This window comes from Diabrotica virgifera, chromosome 1, assembly GCF_917563875.1.
Source record: "Diabrotica virgifera virgifera chromosome 1, PGI_DIABVI_V3a".
In the NCBI taxonomy this organism is placed as follows: Eukaryota; Metazoa; Arthropoda; class Insecta; order Coleoptera; family Chrysomelidae; genus Diabrotica; species Diabrotica virgifera.
The window spans coordinates 129,029,031-129,049,426 of NC_065443.1; the positions used below are offsets into that span (position 1 = coordinate 129,029,031).

A 20,396-nucleotide genomic window follows, 5' to 3' on the forward strand; every position below is an offset into this window, starting at 1 on the left:
TTAGATGGCTCTACTCGAGTTACTTGGGAACAGAGAAATAATGAAGAAAATTGCTTCATGGGAAACCGAGAAAATGCATTTTTTTAACGTATACCGATTTTGAACTTAGATTACATTTTCTCCAACCTAATTTTTGATTGGAATTTTGCTATTTTTGGCAATTTTTACTCGTAATATCGATAGTTTTTATTATAATAATATATGTGATGAGTATTTTAAAGATATGATAATTGGTGTAGAGATAGAGGACAAAAATAAAAAGGTGATGGTTCGATTATGAGCCTATTGTTTATACATATCTTTGCCGTAAATACCGGTCAACTTTAAGCAGTTGTATCTCAGGAACCACTCAATACAATTAAACGTTTTTTCTTTTAAAAGAAGCGTACTGCCGCGCCGCTTTTTTTCAAATACCGTTTTTACGATTTACTTTAATTTAATATTTCCCGAGATATTATATTTGTTTATAAGCCAAAAAATTGTTTATAATTTTAAAATACTCCTGAGGCCGCTTACATAGTCCAATTTCAATTCTGTAAAGTACATTAGATAGGTAAAGTGTCTTTTTATAAAAAAATTATAGTTATTCTTATGTGTCATAAATATTGTGGTTATTATAGCGACCGTAAATTTTTAATTAACAATTCAATTGCTGCTAAACTGTTCATTCAATTTCCATCGGCTTCTGGAATTATAATCTGTACGAAAAGTGCTTTTATACTGCCAAGTTATTTAGTTATTAATAAACAATTACTTATCTAAGATTTTAGTTGAAAATTAAAGATTTAGTTGGAAAAACCCGCATTTTCCGGGGATAATTTTCGTCGTAATAAATCAGGAAAAACACATCTCTATGCAGAATTTAATTACGGTGAATTTTTATTTGGGTATTTTTGGTGTAAAGTTAAAATCTTTGGAGTTATAGAGCAAAGATTGAAAAAAAACACGTTTTTCGAATCATAAGACTCGATTCCAGCAATAAAATTGCTGGTAAATAACTTTTCCTTGTATTTTGCTAATTAGCCCAGAGTATGTACTCACAGATCAAACAGTGGCACATAATAGACCAGATATCGTACTAGTTAATAAATTATCAGAACAAACAGCACTAATTGATTTGGCGATACCTAACAACAATAATCTACGTACTAAATTTACTGAAAAGATCGCCAAGTACAGAGATCTGGAAATTCAAATACGAAGACAATGGAGAATGCAAAGCATCCAGACGATACCTATCATTATGCCTACTACTGGATTCACTCCAAAGAACCTCCTCGAAAGCATAAAAAAGCTGGGTCTAAATGAACATCTTTACAAGACCATGCAGAAAGCTGTACTACTCTCGACGGCCAGATGTGTACGAACATTTTTAGGATACTCCAGCATACCACGTCAACTAGGGCTCGATAACACGAAAAGAGTTCCACCAGAGTGTGAGCCATATGGCTAAATCTTAATAATAATCTAAAACACGTTAAGAACAAAATCAAAACATTATACTAAATAGTTGTACTTTTTTAAAATATTTATTTATCTTTGCGGATAAAAGTAGGTATTTTCTTAATTATCTAAGACACATTCAAAAATTGTACCACAAGCTAAAGATAAAATTGTAATCGGCCTTAGCGATGTAACGAGAATAAAATGTGGTCAACTAAATGGAAATTTTGTTATGGTATTAGGTATGCTTATTACAATTATTTCAAACAATATATTAATGAATCATTAAAATTTTGCCACTTTTATCTCGCTTTCGATAATCATAAAAAATAATGACAAAAACCACTTGCAATAAAACTGCTTAGTATTTCTTGGTGACCCTCGAGATGATGTTATTAAAAAGGTGTTGTGTTGTACTGATTATTTTATCATCTACTATAGATGAGAGCCAGAGTATTATTGGTAAGTACATATTTACATTTTTTCTGAACATCACGAGTGCAATTTTTGCTTTGTTTTTCATCATAAATCTTCCGATTAGTTATTATCTTCTTCTTAAAGTGCCACCTCCATGACGGAGGTCGGCAATCATCATAGCTATTCGGACTTTAGAGACGGCTGCTCTGAAACGTTCATTTGATGTACATCCGTACCATTCTCTCAGGTTGCGCAGCCACGATATTCTGCGGCTCCGTATGTTTCTTCTTCCTTGAATCTTTCCCTGCATAATCAATTGGAGCAAGTTGTAATATGTATATCTCTCTCCACCTGTAATATTTTTGATATATTAAAATTTTCTTATTTTAATTGTATTTAAGATTTCCATTTCTTTATTTATTCTTCTTAGAACCTCTTTGTTTGTGACGTGTTCTGTTCATTATATTCTCAGAATTCTTCTATACACCCACAACTCGAATGATTCCATGTTTTTCATTGATGCCGCATTCAAGGTCCAAGCTTCCATTCCATGAAACAAAGTCGAGAAAACGTAGCACCTAGCCAATCTAACACTTAACTCTAACTTCATACCTCTTATGCAGACACTCTTCTCACTATCAGTTATTATAGTTCATCTCAAATAGAAATTATTTTATAGTAAACTGTTAAAGTTATTATTTGTTTTATTTAAACTAACGTGCTTGTGACATCTATGGTCATTAGCACGAGTTACAGTTTACATGGTAAATATATTATAAATTACAAATATGTAATACTCTTTTATTTATTTTATATTTATTTTATTATTTACTTAATACTCTTTTAATGATGTAGATTGTAAATAAACATAATTACATAAAAAAAAACAAATATGTAGTATAGGTAGTTAAAATTATTTTAACATAAGTAAAAAAAAATCAGTTAACAGTTATATTTTGTTTAACAGTTGATCCTTCTCGCGGAATTTGATAACCTTGTTCATTTGGTCTGTGCTGTTGAGGACCTCTTTGAAGTTAGGACTAATACCAAGCTGTTGGCGTTCTTTGGCATAAAAAGGACAGTCAATGAGTATATGTTTTATTCGGAGAGTAGTATTGCAGTGTTGACATTTTGGTAGTGGAGAGGATGTCATCAAAGAGACATGTGTTAGACGGGTATGTTTTATACGCAGTCTCCGTATGATTGCCATATTTTTCCGAGATAAACTAGGGCAGGTAAATAGGTTCACTGAGGGCTTAATTTCATGCAGCGCTGAAGTAATTTTATTCCAGTGAATTTGCCAGGCGGATAGATTGAGCTTCTTCAGTCTGGCTCTTAGATCATTGAAGATTTGTATATTAAGCATGGTATCCATCGATGATGCAGCTTTTTTGGCAAGGCAATCGGCTTTTTCGTTACCACTAATCCCAACATGAGATGGTAACAATAATAAAGTGACTTTTAATATTTTGGACAAAAGGATGGTTGGTGATTATAGTATTGATGGAGTGTATAGAGGAAAGTGAATCATTAATTATGGCTATGTGTGTGTTTGGATATTTTTGAGCATGTTTGAAAGCATACAAGATAACTAGCAGTTCGTCAGTGTGAATACTACACCAAGGAAAAAATTTACAGAGTTCGATAGGCTGTTGAAGAGTAGTTAGAGAATATCCAACTCCACTTTCAGATTTTGACGCGTTAGTGTAAAGAACTATGTTATATTTATTTTTGTTTATGAGTTCTAGAAAGAGATTTCTTAATGTGTTAACACTGACATCTTCCTTGCTAAATTTGGAATTATTTGGTCCAATAGGAATTATTGGAGAATGGTAAAGTTCTGGTTTCAGTCAAATTTATATCTTTTAATAACGGCTGTAGAAGATGAGGAAAAGGATATATAATTAAGTTACAAGGAGCATTGTTATGAGGTTGATGTGATGATGTAACTAAATAATACACTGGATTGGAGGGATTAGAAGAAATTGCAGCAGCATAGGAAGAAAGACGGTATTCTCGTCTAAGCCACAGAGGAGGTTCGTTAGCTTCACAGTAAAGACTTTCTGCCGGACTAGAACGAAATGCTCCAAGACATAGGCGGATAGCCGTGTTGTGCACTGTATTTAGTAAATTTAGGTTTGACTCAGATGCAGTCATATAGATGAAACATCCATCGTCAAGCTTGGAACGGATTAGCGATCTGTAAACTTTCAGTAACGTAGTTTCTTCCGCGCCCCAATGGTAATGTGAGAGTGTTGTAATTATATTTAACCTTTTAAGGCACGCTCCTTTAGTTTCCTGAATGTGTTGTTTTCAGGTTAATCTTGAATTAAATATCAGCCCTAATATTTTGCAATTATCAACAACCCGTAATTTAAAGTTATTGAAGGTGATTTCAGGGTTAAAAGAATTGATTTTTCTACTGAATTTAATAACTTTGGACTTAGAATGGAAGAGAGTAAGTCCTAGGGAAGCAACTTTGATTTGTAGATCATTTACTGCTAATTGCAGAATTTTACTAGTAGTAGCGTTGGATTCACCCTGGCAGTACATTATTAGGTTATCGGCATATAATAAGCATTTGATAGGTGAAGGGATATTGTGACATAATTGGCTAATCGTAAGAATGAATAAAGATGTGCCTAAAACTGAACCTTGAGGAACTCCGTCACATTGGATATATGGAGAAGAAAGGAAGTTATTGACAGAAACGCTGAATGTTCTAGATGTTAGGAAGTTTTTTTTATAAAAGCGTATATGTTGCCAGTGAGATTACATTGAAAAAGTTTGTCAAGAATTGCGTTTCTTGAGATGGTGTCAAATGCGCCTTCTATATCGAAAATTGTTACTATCAGGTCTTGTTTGCTATTAATCGCGTTAGATAGGTATATGGGTTTGAAGTAGTACATGGTTATGTCTTGTAGAGCGCCGTCTTTGGTAGCCAGATTGTTCCTGTGGAATAATCTTGTATTTTTCAAAATACCATAGAAGACGTTTCTTGGTCATTTTTTCCATTAATTTGCACATAGTGCATGTGAGGGAGATGGGTCTGTAAGATTGTGGAAAACCAGTTGGCTGATTTGGCTTGAGTATAGGTATAACAATAGACTTGCTGCATTGAGATGGAAATCTATGTGAGCTCCAGATTAGATTGTATAAAGTTAGGAGTTTTTTAAGACCATAATTAGACAAGTGCTTTAGAAATGCATAAGGAATATCATCGGGCACAGCTGCGGTGTTTCTGCTGTTAGCTAAAGCAGATAAAAGCTTATGGATAGTGAAAGGAGAATTAAGGGGTCTACTATGTTCAGAAGTTATTTTATTAATTTTAAACTAATAATATGTATCTATTATTTTCAGCTTCTCGTTCGTTGAGATCAGGATTCAGACGCACTTCACTCGGTACACATATTAGTTCTTTAGGATCTAGATCTCGCTCGAGATTATCTGGATCATCCTTTGTAGTTAGTGGATCCCGTGGTAGTTTATTTCGATCCAGTGGATCACGTGGTAGTCCATTTAGATCTGGATCGCCAGGTTCAAGTTCATCTGGATCATTTAATTCTTCCTTTGGATCTCACGAAACTTCATTTGCATCTGGATCAAGTTCGCAAGATTCAAGTTCATCACTTGGGTCCTCTGGAACTTACAGATGGAGCATCACTGCCAAACCAGTTACTTCTAGACCCGTCCATAGATTTGATCCTGTGACAAGTAGATTCCAGACAGTAACTAACAGAACACAACCTGCTTCAAGCCGATTCCATACAGCTGCACCTGTTAAACCAGTTACTTCTAGACCCGCTTCTAGATTTGATCCTGTTACAAGTAGATTCCAGCCAGTAAATAATAGAACACAACCTGCTTCAAGCCGATTCCATACAGCTACACCTACTAAACCAGTTACTTCTAGACCCGTTCCTAGATTTGATCCTGTTACAAGTAGATTCCAGCCAGTAACTAATAGAATACAACCTGCTTTAAGCCGATTCCATACAGCTCCACCTTTGGAGGGAACTTATTCTAGGCACCTTGTCCTTAACCCGAATTTTAATGCTGCTCCAAGTAAGGATATCATTTCTCCTGGAGTTCGCAATGCCACTACCAAACAACCAGCGTTCAATTCCTCCTTTACAACATCTCCACAGTTAAATGCCCCTAACAAACCCCAAAATAATTTATTCTTTACTTCTTCATCCAATCAAGGAAACAGCCAGTTTAGCTTTCCGACATCAAGGCCAGCTTTTTATAATTCATACCCTGATTTTAATAATTTTGCACGTCCAAACTCTGGTTCTCCTTTTAATACGCAACAAGATCATGGATTCACATTTAACACCTTTGGAAGTGATACATCAGGACCAGGCTTTGACAGTAGCATCGTAGTTAATAACCAGAGATCCGTTTTCCCAAATTATGGTTCTGCTTTTAATACACAAAACTTCGGATCTAGCTTGAAAAGTTTTGAAACTGCTGCATCGAGACCACGCTTCAACAGTGACACTAGATTTGACGATCAGAGTCTCGTTCAAACACCTTTGGGCAATGGAAACTTAGGACGCCGTAAGTTATTATTTAATATCAACATAAAACGTTATTAAATTGTTCCCAAAAAAATAAAAGTCGGGAAATAGATTGTACATCAGAGTGAGTTTTATGTATGGAGACCCTCAATAATCTCGGAAACCGCTTGCACGATTTTTACAAATTTTGGTGGGTAAGGGTTTTATAATACGGCCAATATGCTAGTGGTAATAACATTGTTGTCAGATCTTCCGTTTTTCTGTAAATCTAATGAACTTTCTTATTTTAAGTAGAATACCCTGTATGTTTTTTGTTTTTGAAGTCCCTAGGAAATTCAATATATAGTTTTGAAGATCTATGTCCGATCCGGTTTCTTGCCACTTTTTATATAATTTTCCCTTCTCTTTTTTTTTCCTTGTACTTCATTTGACAACCACCAAGTCTGTTTATCCTCAAACTTCTTTCCTGACGTTTTCCCAAGTATTTTAATAGCCGTTTCTCTAATAATATTGGCCATTTTTCTCCAAATTGTGTTAGGGCTTCCTTTCATGTTTCAACATATTTTTGAAGTTATACTTCTTTAGGCGCGATTAAGAGTAAAATTTCATAATATTGCGCGCATGCGCACACAGACAGTATGGCGTTTAGTTGCCAAATCTTTCAAGTTATGTATAAATATATCAGTGCAAGAAAAGTTGTGAAAAGGATATATTAGTGTTTTTAGTAAATATATTTATTATAATTTTTGTGTCTTTGGATTTGTCTTCCTCAGGAGTAAGATGAGTATTATTAAAACATTTTGTCATTAGGTACGTCTGAACCGATCCAGACACACTACTCGTAGCGTATTTGGTATAGCATTCGGCCAGAGATCGAGAGGTCTTGAGTTCGAATCCGGAGCAATCCTATACTTTTTTTTTTATTTTTTTGAAAGCGGTAAGCACAAAATTAGTTTGGTGTTTAAAAACAATTACTTAAAACAAACTGTTTAAAGTATATTTATTTTTAAGAAATCATATAATAGAAGTAGGTATAACTTATTACGTGCGTACAAAGTACACACACATTCTTTTTTCTACTATTCTTTCCCTGAATAGACCTTCTTTCTCATCTTTTAGCATCCACCACTTGATTTTTGTGGTCCTCTCCGATATTTTTGTTTAGTGTCGCTTTTTACTTCGATGTCCAGAACAAGCAGCTTATGTTGTTGGCTTACTGTCTCACTAACTATTACATTGCAGTCCTTGCATCCACGTATGTCTTCTTTCCTTATCATGACGTAGTTTATTTGGGATTGATGTTGTCCACTTTCGTAGGTAATAAGTTGAGTTTCTCTCTGTTTAAAGAATGTGTTAACAATCGCCATATCCAATGCTGTTGCTAATTCAAGCATGTCATCTCCAGCTTCATTTCTAGTTCCAAAGCCTAATCCCCCATGTATTGTTTCATATCCTGTCTTGGCTTGGCCCACATGTACATTGAAATCACCTCCTATTATAACTTTCTCCTATGCTGGAATATCACTCAGTACGTCTCCTAATTGGTCATAGAAAGCTCTTCTTTCATTCTCACCCAGACCTGTTTGAGGAGCATACACACACACATAACATTCAATACCTCTTTATTAATTAATAATTTCACTGATATCATTCTATCACTCGTTCGTAGAACTTCTACTACGTTATCTTTCATTTCACTATCAGCAATTATACCAACTCCATTTCTAGTGTTACTACTCCCTACATACCAAAATTTGTATCCTTCACCTAGTTCTTTCGCCGTTTGTCCTTTCCACCTAGTTTCTTGAATACAAGCAATTTGAACTCTTCTTCGTTTGAGCACATCCACTAACTCCAGACTCTTACCTGTAAGACTACCAAGATTCCAAGACCCTATCCTGATTTTTCTAACCTGTAACGGTGTTCCCCCTGAGATAGTCCTCATCCGGAGATCCGAACGGAGGCTTATTTTACTTCCGGAATATTTTACCTCAGGAGATGCCATCATTTCAGTATAAGTTTTTATTGCGTTGGAGAAAGTCTTTTCATTATTATGGCCTGAAAAGATTTTTTTTGGATATTTGATGCCTGAATGTCTTTTCTATCAGCACCATACCCTGCCCTGCACGTTTAGCCAATATATCACCAATGCAACCAAAGTGCAGTATTACCCCACACCCGCCTGAATTTTTCTGTATAGGCCAGAATCCCTACCGTAAGGACCTATAAGCCAATGTATTGTTGCCCGTATCCCGCCACTAGGAGGCACGTACTTTATTCGTGATACTGTACACTGACTTTATTATGGACATTATTTTTTGTGGGATGTAAAATAAGCTGTCAAAGACACGCCCGAAATCAACAAAAACATGTCTAAAAGTGTATTCCATTCAACTGATTGTTCCATTATTACCCTCATAGCATTGATGTGATCTATACAAGAGGATGCTGGTCTAAAGCCTGCTTGATTAGCCCGAAATTCAACTTTATTAATCTTTTCATTATGATAATCGTGAAAATTTTATTTATGGCGGTAAGCAAGGCTATTCCGCTCCAATTATTGCACAGGGGTAGCAAGCATTATGGGAAGCTCCCATCCCTTTTTTGGAAGCTTGTTTGGAATGCGGTTTATTTCCCAAAACTATCGGATTACGGGGAGCAAAAGTTAAACAGATGATGATCAGATTTTAGAATTTCGACAGCAATATTGTGGATTCCCGAAAACTTGTTGTTTCTCAGAGATTTGAGAACTATTATTATCTTAGGTTTGGATAGAATCTCCGTTTCACAAGAAATATAATAAGTAATTTAAATTCTTTATTTATTTTGTCATTATGTAATTTTAAATTTTAAATTTATTTTAGCTGTGCAAACTGGACCTCCTGGCAATAGTAGCAATAGTAGCAATAACTGTAAGTGTAATACATATTTAATGAAATATTTTTTAGTCAGTAACTTCCTTGTTTTTGCCTGTAGAATAAAAAGATATTTATAACTAGAAAATAGCAATTGCGCAAATAGCAAGATTTGTATACTTTGCTTATTTTTCTGCAAAAACAGCGTTTTTGCATATTTTCAAAAATAAAAATTAAAAAACATTTAATTATCTAGTGTTTGTTCAATGATGGTTAATAAATTAATGAGATAATAAGATCAGTGTTAAAATCGTAAAATTAATAACTACTTCAATAGTTTTGTATAAATATTATAGAATATAGAATATTATTAATAAATATTGTATTAAATAGTCGAACTGTATTTTTTTTTTAAATATAATGCTATGAGTGATACATTTACTCGTTTTATCTTAGGCTACGGCTCCACGGGCGAGAAATTGGCGCTAGCAGTAGCCGTAAAACGAATTTAAGGTTCCGCGGAACGAAATAGGAATAGCCGAACTGTACCGACTACAGGACTTGTGCGTAGTCGGTTCAGTTCGGCTATTCCTATTCCGTTCCGCGGAACTTTAAGTTCGTTTTACGGCTACTGCTAGCGTAAAGTTGTCGTCCGTGGAGCCTTAGCCTTAGAAAAAAATAATCATTTGTCAGTATACAGTATACAGCCAAAGAAAATATAATAGTCCACCTCGATATTTGACACTAGTTATTAGATTTTAAGGAAATACTGCAACAGGTCGATTTCACAAAGTAAAGTTAACTTGTGGTTAAGAGATAACCAGAGGTTACCCCGAAATATGCGTTTCACAATATCAGGTCAACGGCGAAGTTGTGGTTAACCGACGGAATTTTTAACCAGAGCTTGGAGTGATGGTTAAGCTCTTAACTAGAGGTTACCCTAACCTAATTTCGTTTTATTGACAGGCCAGGCAGAATGTAGAGTGATATACGTAAATTATTAATTACAGATATGAATTTATATGATGTACTTAAATGCGTTTAGCAGTTCAGCGGCCAATAATTTTTCGATTTTTAAATGATTTGCTTCCTGGGGTAATTAGTAATACACATTTATAGTGCCTTGCTTGTTACATGTTTTTATATTAACAATTTAATTTTAACGATTTTGGCAAAATACCTTAAAACAAATACCTATTATTCTTAAACAAAACTTAAAATGTACAATATGCACGGAAGCGTGTGTACTTTAGTTGGCCACGTATGGGAAGCATTTTTAATATTAATTTTATGAAAAAAAGATACTTTAAAAAAGTTCTGCATACTTATTTATATGGTCCAAAATCTAAGATGCAACCATTATATATCAAATTTTATTAATCCCATAGGAGGTATGTTAAAATATATGATTTTTTAAAGCAAGGTAGCAAGAATCAACATCAACAATATGATTATGCAAATGAAATATGAAACCACAAGTCTCGCAGTGAATATCCTAACACACATTTATTTTTCCTTAATCTGCAAAATAAACTCCACAACTAAATATAAAATCCCAAAAAAATATATACAACAAGTAGTCCTAAAGAAATATAAAAATTTATTGAATTTATCCTAATAAAAATCAATCAAAACTCATCTAACTGATCAGCTGATCTGATAATATTATTCATAAAAATGTTATTTCTGGTGATCATTGTCCATAATTTCCTACCAACATAAGAAAAATAAAACAAAGCTTACGGTCAACTAACCATGATTGAATCTATGGTTGTGAAACAGCATCTGTCAGTTAGACTGGGGTAAAGGTTAGTTGACCGCTAGAGTTAACCACAGATTGTGAAACTGGTCGTAAGGGGGGCACATTTTTACGGTACATCTGTCATTTGTCAACCACCTCCCTTGGCAAATGGAGTAATATCAAAACAGCAGTACTGACAGCAGCAGCGTCCACCCTGGGAAACAAGAAAAAAGAGAGAAGAGGAGCATGGTTTGATGACGAGTGCAGACAACCAATCATCATCATAGTCATTAACATCTTAGTAGATGTGTTGTGGTTCATAATTGGGCTTCAGCAGCTCGGACAGTTTGATTGATAATATTTCTCCACTGGTCGCGGTTATCAGTTACATGTATTGCCTCAGTATACTGTTTGTTGAGAAGCTTTTTAGTAATGTCCGCCCATCGCTGTGGAGATCTTCCGCGTTGGCGTTGAGTCTGAGGCCTTCCCTGGACCACCAACCGCTCCATTTTGTGATCACTCCGATGGATATGACCAAGGAACTTTAAAATTCTAGAGTAAACGGTACTGGAGAGACGCTGATCCGGTTTAATTTCATCCAGAACCGAGACATTTGTACGGCGAGCCGTCCATGGAATTCGAAGCAGGCGTCTCCATGTCCACATTTCAAAGGCGTCTATACGTCGTCTATCTGATTCTTTGACTGTCCATGTCTCGCATGCATAGTAAAATATGGAAAAGACCAGAGTTGAAACGAGTCTCTTTTTGTTTGTCATAGTAATGTGACGATCACGCCAGACCCCGTTTAGTTCACTCATTGCTGCTCTTGCTAGTTGAATGCGTCTTCTAATTTCGGGTTCACAACTGCCTGTGTTGTTAACTAGAGCTCCAAGATATATCATAGATGAGACTACCTCGCATCCCGCAATAGTTTGGGTTTCAGGAAACTGTTGTTGGCGATCAATAACCATGATTTTGGTTTTGTTGTAGTTAACCATGAGTCCAAATTTAGCACTTTCTTCCTCGAGTTTTTTTAATAATTCAATCATTTCTTCTGGAGTAGAGGCTAGAAGTGTAGTGTCGTCTGCGAAACGCAAGTTAGATATCTTAACACCACCTAGGTTTACTCCTCCCTCCCAACCATCCAAGACTCTGCGCATTATGAACTCCGAATAGATGTTAAATAATAAGGGAGATAAAACGCATCCTTGGCGTACCCCCTTCTCCAAAGTGCATTTGTCAGACAGGTATCCGTCCATTCGAATATATGCCAGGTTATCTTGGTACAGTTTGCTAATAAGGTGAGTCAAGTGTTTAGGTACACCCATTGTCGTCAATATGTTCCATAGTTTGTCCCATCTAACATTATCAAAGGCCTTTTTATAATCGACGAAACATATAAATATCGGGATCTGGTATTCTCTGGCTTTTTCTATGATGTTTCTTACATTAAGGATTTGTTCTCTAGTACCTCTGCCCTTTACAAATCCAGCCTGCTCAGGAGCTATTTGCCAACTTATGAAGTTTTCTAGACGCCGTTGCAGTATGTAGAGGATCACCTTACTGGCGTGTGATATTAGAGCTAATAGCCTGTAGTTGTTACAATTATTTGTTGAACCTTTCTTATGAAGAGGTATGATTATGGTCTTTCTCCAATCCTCAGGCCAAACGCCTGTGTGCCATATTTCATTACACAATCGATGTAATATTTTCACTCCACATTCCGGAAGATGCTTCAAGACGTCTGCAGTAATGAGATCATATCCTGCTGCTTTGTTAAACTTAAGTATTTTTAAAGCGAATTCCACCTCGGAAAAAAGTATGTCAGGTTCAGATTCAAAACTAGTGTGGTGTGTCTCTGTTGAAGGAGAATGGAAAGTGGAGGTCTGGCAGTCAGGTACAAACGGGGTGTCCGCTGGCATCTGGTCCGTATTGGCGTATAAAGACTTACAATACGCCCTCAAAACATCAATAACCTTGTTCAAATCCGTCTGTACATTACCTTCATCATCTTTGATAGACCAAGATTTCTGTTTGAATTTACGTGTGAGTAGTCTGACTTTATCAAAGAGTTCTTTGGTATTATTTGTGTCGGCATGTAGTTGAATTTCTCTGCAGATTTTCTCTATATGCTTGTTTTTGTCTCGTCTACAAGCAGCCTGAATAGCTCTAGATAGCTGTCGGTACTGGGAATTCCTGAGAGGGTTCTCGATTCCAGCAATTTTAAGTTTTCTACGTTCTTCAACGAGGTCAAAACTATCTGCAGACATCCACACTTTTTTTGGTCCGGTTGAGACGGCATAAGACTGTGCCTCGCAGTCAGCCAAGGTCTGTATCAAGGTATTTTTAAAAGATAACCAAATCTTTTCGGAATCATGAGTGGCGATAGTTGGTAAAATATTTTCGAATCTTTCATTACATTGGCTTTTAAATTGTTGTGTATCTTTTATTTTTGATATCCTCTTGTTTCTGATCCTAGCACATGCCTTGAATTTTTGCTTTAGCGTTGCAAAAAGAAGTTGGTGGTCAGAGCCGCAGTCAGCGCTAGGTCGTGTTTTACATTGGCTAATAGATGTTTTCCAGCGATGTTTAATCATTATGTAATCGATTTGATTTCGGTGTCGTCCGCCAGGTGAGATCCAAGTGTACAATCTTCTGGGGTGGTGCTTATACATAGAGTTCATTATTGTCAAGTCATTGTCAACGCAGAACTGGATAAGGCGGTCTCCCCTTGAATTACGTTCACCTATTCCATATCTACCCACAATATTTCGTATATGTTCGTCATCCATAGTAACACCGATTTTTGAGTTTAAATCACCCATGATGATAGCGATTTCTTTATTTGGGATATTTTGCAGATATGATTCCAGTTCGTTGAAAAAAGATTCAGTTGTATCATCATCAGCAGTTGAGGTAGGCGCATATACCTGAATCAAATGGACGATAGAGGGAGATCCATTTAGTTTTAAGGAAATTATACGATCACTGATAGCTTGATATCCCAGTATATAAGGAGAAAGAGATTTTGAAACCCAAAAGCCAACACCATTGATACTTTTGTTAGTGTTGCCTGAAAAGCACATGAAATGTCCCAAATTAGTTATATAGTGCCCCTCGTTACGGAAGTGAAGTTCAGAGAGCCCGGCCACAGAGATATTGGTTCGTTCCAGTTCCTTGTCCAGAATAGCTTGTTTGCCCGGTTGTAAAAGGCCACGGACATTCCATGTAGCTATGTTGTATGGTTTGCGGTTATTAAGTTTTTGTTTTTCACCAGTAGCACATTTCGCATGTAAAGCCTGATGAGTCACGTCTACATGCCCGGTAACTGATTTCACACATTCCTCCCCGGACGAGAAGATGCGCCGGGTGCCATCCGGATCGCGAAGCTCATCATCCGAGGCCTCGCAGCTATTGCTCATATCATGAACTTTCGTGGGTGAAATAAAGGGGTGGTTTCCCGTTGCCTTTCCCTTTGGTTGGGAGTGCTAATAAGGAAATTTGTTTAAACAGGGTTAGTAGGAAAGGACAATGGTATCTACTGTTTGGACTTAGTAGATATACCAAGGCTCGCGTTTGCAGGGTCGCATACCTGAAGTAGGACTATCACCTATTGGGTTTATAGACGAGTCTCTACCCGCTACCCTGAGGAAATTAGGAGTGTGTGAATGGGGAGAGGCGCAAGTTACGCAGTTTGTGTGTAGGGTGCGCGACATGTATATGCCACACACCCCCCGCGCAAAAAGGACCTCTTCCACTCAAACACGGTCAAGAGGACTCATCCGACACTCGGGGTGTGGCTGAGATAGGTTCTTGGTAAATAAATGGGTATGGGACGAGATGGAATGTTGGGTAAGGACAGCGGTCAGCTGCTCCTGCGTTCGCCTCTTACGACCAGTAGGAGATACTGTGGGTGTATTCTTTTTAGCGGCCCGCATCCCACACGGGGAAATAGAGGAAAGAAATGAAGCACACAAAATGTACATAACAAGAAGAATACGGGAAAGATGAACATCATTTGAGGTCGCCAGACGGAAAGCAGACAAGATATGTAGAAGAGCCTATGAAAATGGACAAATAGAAAACATGGAGGAAAATTTCAAAAACAACGAAATTAGAGGGGCTAAAAAAGATAAAAAGTGAATATAAACCTCAAACAAATCTATGTAAGGATGAAAGTGGGCAAATAATCAGTGACCAACAGAAACCTGGAAGCATTATTTTCAGACCCTATTTGGAACACAAGTAGACATGGAAGATGAAATGGGTACGAACTACGTAGAAGAGAATGAAGTAGAGAATAGAGTAGAAGTCCAACCGTAGAGGAAGTTCTCGAAGCTCTTAAGGTCCAGAAAAACAATTAATCTCCGGGAGTTGACGAAATACCAGTAGAACTGTATAAGGTAGGTGGCGACCACCTAGCAAGTCACATCCACGCGCTCATTAAGACATATGGCAAGAAGAGAAAATACCCGACGACTGGAAGAAAAGTATAGTACGCCCGATCTATAAAATAGGAGACAAACTCCGGTGCAAAAACTACCGTGGAATTTCTCTACTAGATACAGCATATAAAGTCCTCACGTATATTATAAACTAGCGGCTCCAACCACTAGCAGAAAATATTATTGGAGAGTATCAGACGGGCTTCCGACGGGGAAGATCGACACTGGATCAATTGTTTGCAGTAAAGCAGATCTTGAGCAAATCATAAGAGCACGACATTGATGTTCACAACGTGTTTGTGGACGTCAAACAGGCATACGACTCAGTCAAAAGGAACAAAATATACTATATATTGGCTTAAATTGGCAATATCAAACAAGCTAATTAGACTCATTAAAACCACAATGGATGAAACTCAGGCATGTGTACAAATACAAAACTACCGGACAGACCTTTTCAAAATTTCGGAGAGATTAATGGGCTCGCCCGAATATTATTTAACCTGGCATTGGAGTATGCGATTAGGTAAATGCAAACTGGACGAGGAAACCTACTGACCAACCTAAATGTTCAACTGGCCGCTTATGCCAATGATCTTAATATTGCGAGTAGAACATCAACAGGAGTACAGGACACATAAGCAGAGTTGAAAACGCAAACACAAAGGCTAGGTCTGGAAATTAACACAGAAAAAATAAAAATAATGACACAGACGAGAAGAAATATAGTCCCACAAAACATTATACATGAAGATGACATTAAAACGGTTGGAAAGTTTACATACCTTGGAGTAGAAATCCAAGAAAATCGAATACCTCAGTCACATCATGAGAAACAGCGAAAAATATGAACTACTGCAACTAATCTTGCAAGGAAAAGTGGAGGGAAAACGAGGACCAGGAAGGCGAAGGATTTCCTGGTTGAAGAATCTACGCACATGGTTCAACACAAAAACCACAAGTCTTTTTAGAGCAGCAGTGTGCAAAGTACAGATTGCCATGATGGTCGCCAACATCCGAAATGGATAGGCACTACAAGAAGAAGAAGGAGTAGAGATATATGCCGACGGATCAGAAGATGGAGAAATACGGAAGAGCAAACAGAGCAGATGCAGGCCTGCAGGGCTTAATTTGCCCTCTCCCATATATTTCGGTCTAAAGTGTCCACCGAAATAGAAAGATGAGAATTTATAAAACCTTAATTCGACCAATAGCATGCTATGGACGTGAAGCCTGGGTTCTGAAAGAAATATCCAAATCAAACTCGACACATTCGAAAGGAAAGTACTGAGGAGAATACTAGGACCTGTGAGGGAAAACGGAATCTTCAGAAGTCGATACAACAACGAACTTTATCGACTTTATAAGGAAACACCCCTGTCAGACTTCATTAGAATACAAAGATTGCAATGGGCCGGACATGTGATAAGAATGGGAGAGGACAGGTTACCAAATAGAGCACTGAATGCTAGAATGCAGGGAAAGAGACCAGTTGGAAAGCCAAGAAAGCGCTGGGAAAACACAGTAAACAGCGACGCACAAGCCCTTTTAGGAGTCCGTGTATGGAGAAGAGCAGCCACAGACAAGCAAGGGTGGACAGAAAAATAAAGGAGGCCAAGGCTCAATTTAGGCTGTAGTGCTGTAGAAGAAGAAGACATATAAAAACATTTTAAACAAAAATTTAATAATCCTGCTTTACAAACATATAAAAGATTTCCTTTTAATTTCCATACTACATTTTCACTTATCCTACCATCTTATCAGAAATTTATATCACTCAAAGAGGAATTTTTCGTTATGAAAGATGGAATTATATGAATAATTTATTTTATCTTTTCATGTTAAACAAAACGAAAACATATTTGCCCCGAAATTCTTTTTATTTACCGACGTATATTTTCAACGAGTCGACTGCTTTCTTGCTCATATTTCTGATAAATTTTAATAGACTTTGAGATTCATTCGAGATCCGTGAACTGAGTAAAAGTTTACAAATCTTCTTACACATTAATATTAAAAAGATCTTTACAGATATGTATTTTATATTCATGCGCTTTTAGATTTTATTTACAAGAGTTAAAACACTTAAAAATATGTCCTATATGTATTTTAAGCATTTCAATGGATATGACAAGTTGACACACAAATATCAGCTGAAAAATTAAGAAGGACACAATAAAAAATGGAGAGATCAATGCTTGGAATTAGCTTGAGAAATAGACAAAGAAACGAGAAAGTTGTGAAAAGAAACCGGTGTGGAAAATATTATCGAACGTATTATATACAAGGCAAAAATGGAGATGGGTAAGAGATGTTGCAAGAGTAAAAGACGACAGATTGACAAAAAAATTTGCTTGAGTAGAGACCAAGGCAGACAAGCGAAGCAGAGAAAGATTCCCCAACGCAATGGACCGACTACCTCAAAATACTTACTTACTTACTTAGTCCTAAGCCTTTCTACCTTTAGGTGTTATTCTGGTGGAGTTCAGCTTGGCACTGTAGTCTCCATGCTTTCCGATCTTGCGTTAGATTTCTTGCACTTTCCAATGTCAATCCCTTCTTCTCGACTTCTTTCCTGATTTCATCTACCCACATAACTCTGGGTCTTTCTCTCTTGCTTTTTCCCTGCACCCTCGTTTCGAACACTTGTTTTGTTAGCCTCTCGTTCGACATTCTACACACGTGCCCGAACCATGTAAGTTGTCCCTCTACTATTTTTACATTGTCTGCTTTGGTCTCTACTCAAGCAAATTTTTTGTCAATCTGTTGTCTTTCACCATTTTTACCTTGTATGTAATACGTTCGATAATATTTTCCACACCGGTTCGTATACGAACTTTCTCGTTTCTTTGCCTAAAGACGGCCATCATTATTCCTCTTCATAAGGGTGATGAAAAATCAAATGCCTGCAATTATAGACCTATTGCATTACTACCGGTACTCTCCAAAATTATTGAGAGGCTCATAAAAGCCCGACTTATGTCCTTTCTCGTTGATATCAATAGGCCTATTCGCGCAGCATGCCCTGAACGTATCCTGAACTTACCCAGAGGGAGATCGCATGCGCATTAGGTTTTTGGAGGAAAATATTCGACCTTATTGACCGTCCAATTTTGTAATGCGCAGGAGTTCTCCCTCTGGGTACGTTCGGGGTACACAGCACGAATAGGCCTAATATTTTATTACAAAATCTTTTCGGCTATTTAAATAATAAATGTACCACAGATGCCATGTTTTTTGTACTACATGAGGTTTATCAAGCATTTAACAATAATCTGCACAATTACACTGTTTTTTGTGATTATGCCAAAGCTTTTGATTGTGTAAATCACGATAAAAAACTAGATTTCTATGGAATTCGAGGTATTTCTTCGAATTGGTTTCAATCTTACTTGGATAATAGGAAACAACTGGTTAGAGCAAATGATACAGACTCTAGTCTCAAAAATGTTGTATGTGGGGTACCACAAGGTTCAGTATTGGGTCCTCTACTTTTCCTTATCTTTATTAATGACATCACTAGCTTAAAAATCGAGGGAAAAGTTTTTCTTTTTGCTGATGATACCAGTATCACTTGATCTACTTCTGATCTACTCACAATAAAATCCTGGTCCGATTCAAATTTACTCTCTTTTAACGTAGATATAACAGTATCATTATCCTATAAAGGAGCTCTTCAACCCTTATCTCTTCATAACAGCCAGATCAGTATCGTTGATTCTGTAAAGTTTCTTGTAATTTCTTTAGATAGCAACCTTAAATGGTCCCTTCATATTGATGTGTTAAGCAAGAAACTTGCAGCTTGAGAAAAGCAGCTTGCTTTGCAATAAGATCTGTTTTGAAGGAAATGAATTTAGCCTTCTCCTAAATAACATATTTTTCTTTGTTCGAGTCCCATCTTCGATATGATCTCCCTTTTTGGGGTTCTGGTACGGCTGCCCAATCTGATATTATTTTTAAATTACAAAAAAGAGCAATAAGATATCTGTTGGCCTCAGAAGAACAACACATTGCAGAAGCTACTTCAAGGATCACAGGATTTTAACACTACCTTCTTTATATATTTTAGAAACTGTTTGCTTAATTCCTAAACATCCACATGTCTTTCCAGCAAGACCTAGACATGACTATTCCACCAGAAATTCTACCTTTGACATCTATTTACCGATACCGTCCAGTGAGTTAGTAAAGAAATCTATATTATATTTTCCAAAAAAACTTTACAACCATCTCCCTCTACAAGTTAAATCCGCAACATCTTTCCCCAAGTTCCGTAAAATGACTAAAGCCTATTTATCTGAAAGACCATATTATTCAATAGCAGAGTTTCTTAACCAATAACTAAGAAAGTACAGTATTCTTATTTATAAGTAGAATCTTAATCTATATTTGAGTGTCACATGCAGCAGCTTAACTTAACTTATTAAATTTCTTAAGGTAAATTATGCAATTAGGAATTTTTTTTAAATTTTGCAATAGATTTTTGCTGTTGTTTGTTTCTGTTGATTATATTTTATTTATATAGATGATTTATATCATTTTAGTAAATTGTATTTTTTATTTGTTGTTGTTCTTATTTATGATTCTTGTAAGCCTTGTCTATAAAATTGTTAAATTTTTTATGACAATAAAGCATATTTCTATTTTATTCTATTGATTGGTTCTAGTTTTAGGTTTTGTCTAATTGTTTCGTTTCGTATTTTGTCTATCCTCTTTCTGTTTGATATATTCCCCAGGAACCTCATTTCCATAGCATTGACTCTGGATTTTTGTCTCCCCGTCAATGTCCATGTCTCGCTGCTATACATGATTCTTGGTATAACTACTGATTTAACGACTGCCGTATTTTACTTCCTCCGTATCTCTTTTTTCCCCAAAAATGTTGTTTTCATAATGTTAAACTAGCTTCCTGTTTGTCCCATTCTCTTGTTTATTTCCATGTCTTGTTTACCATTTGATTCGATTATTACTC

General features: G+C 36.4%; 2 protein-coding genes across 3 annotated transcripts in view; one reads left to right on the forward strand and one right to left on the reverse strand.

The window, feature by feature from the left end:
• The window catches only part of LOC114332030 (transient receptor potential-gamma protein), a 673,697-nt gene that overhangs the window by 117,091 nt on the left and 536,210 nt on the right, over nt 1-20,396 (reverse strand). The window lies entirely within an intron of this gene.
• On the forward strand, nt 1,738-9,563 carry LOC114332024 (uncharacterized). The gene is made up of 3 exons (XM_028281724.2): nt 1,738-1,905; nt 5,221-6,423; nt 9,248-9,563. Exons 1-3 carry the CDS (start codon nt 1,830-1,832, stop codon nt 9,376-9,378), a joined length of 1,410 nt encoding a protein of 469 aa, XP_028137525.1. The 5' UTR covers nt 1,738-1,829; the 3' UTR covers nt 9,379-9,563.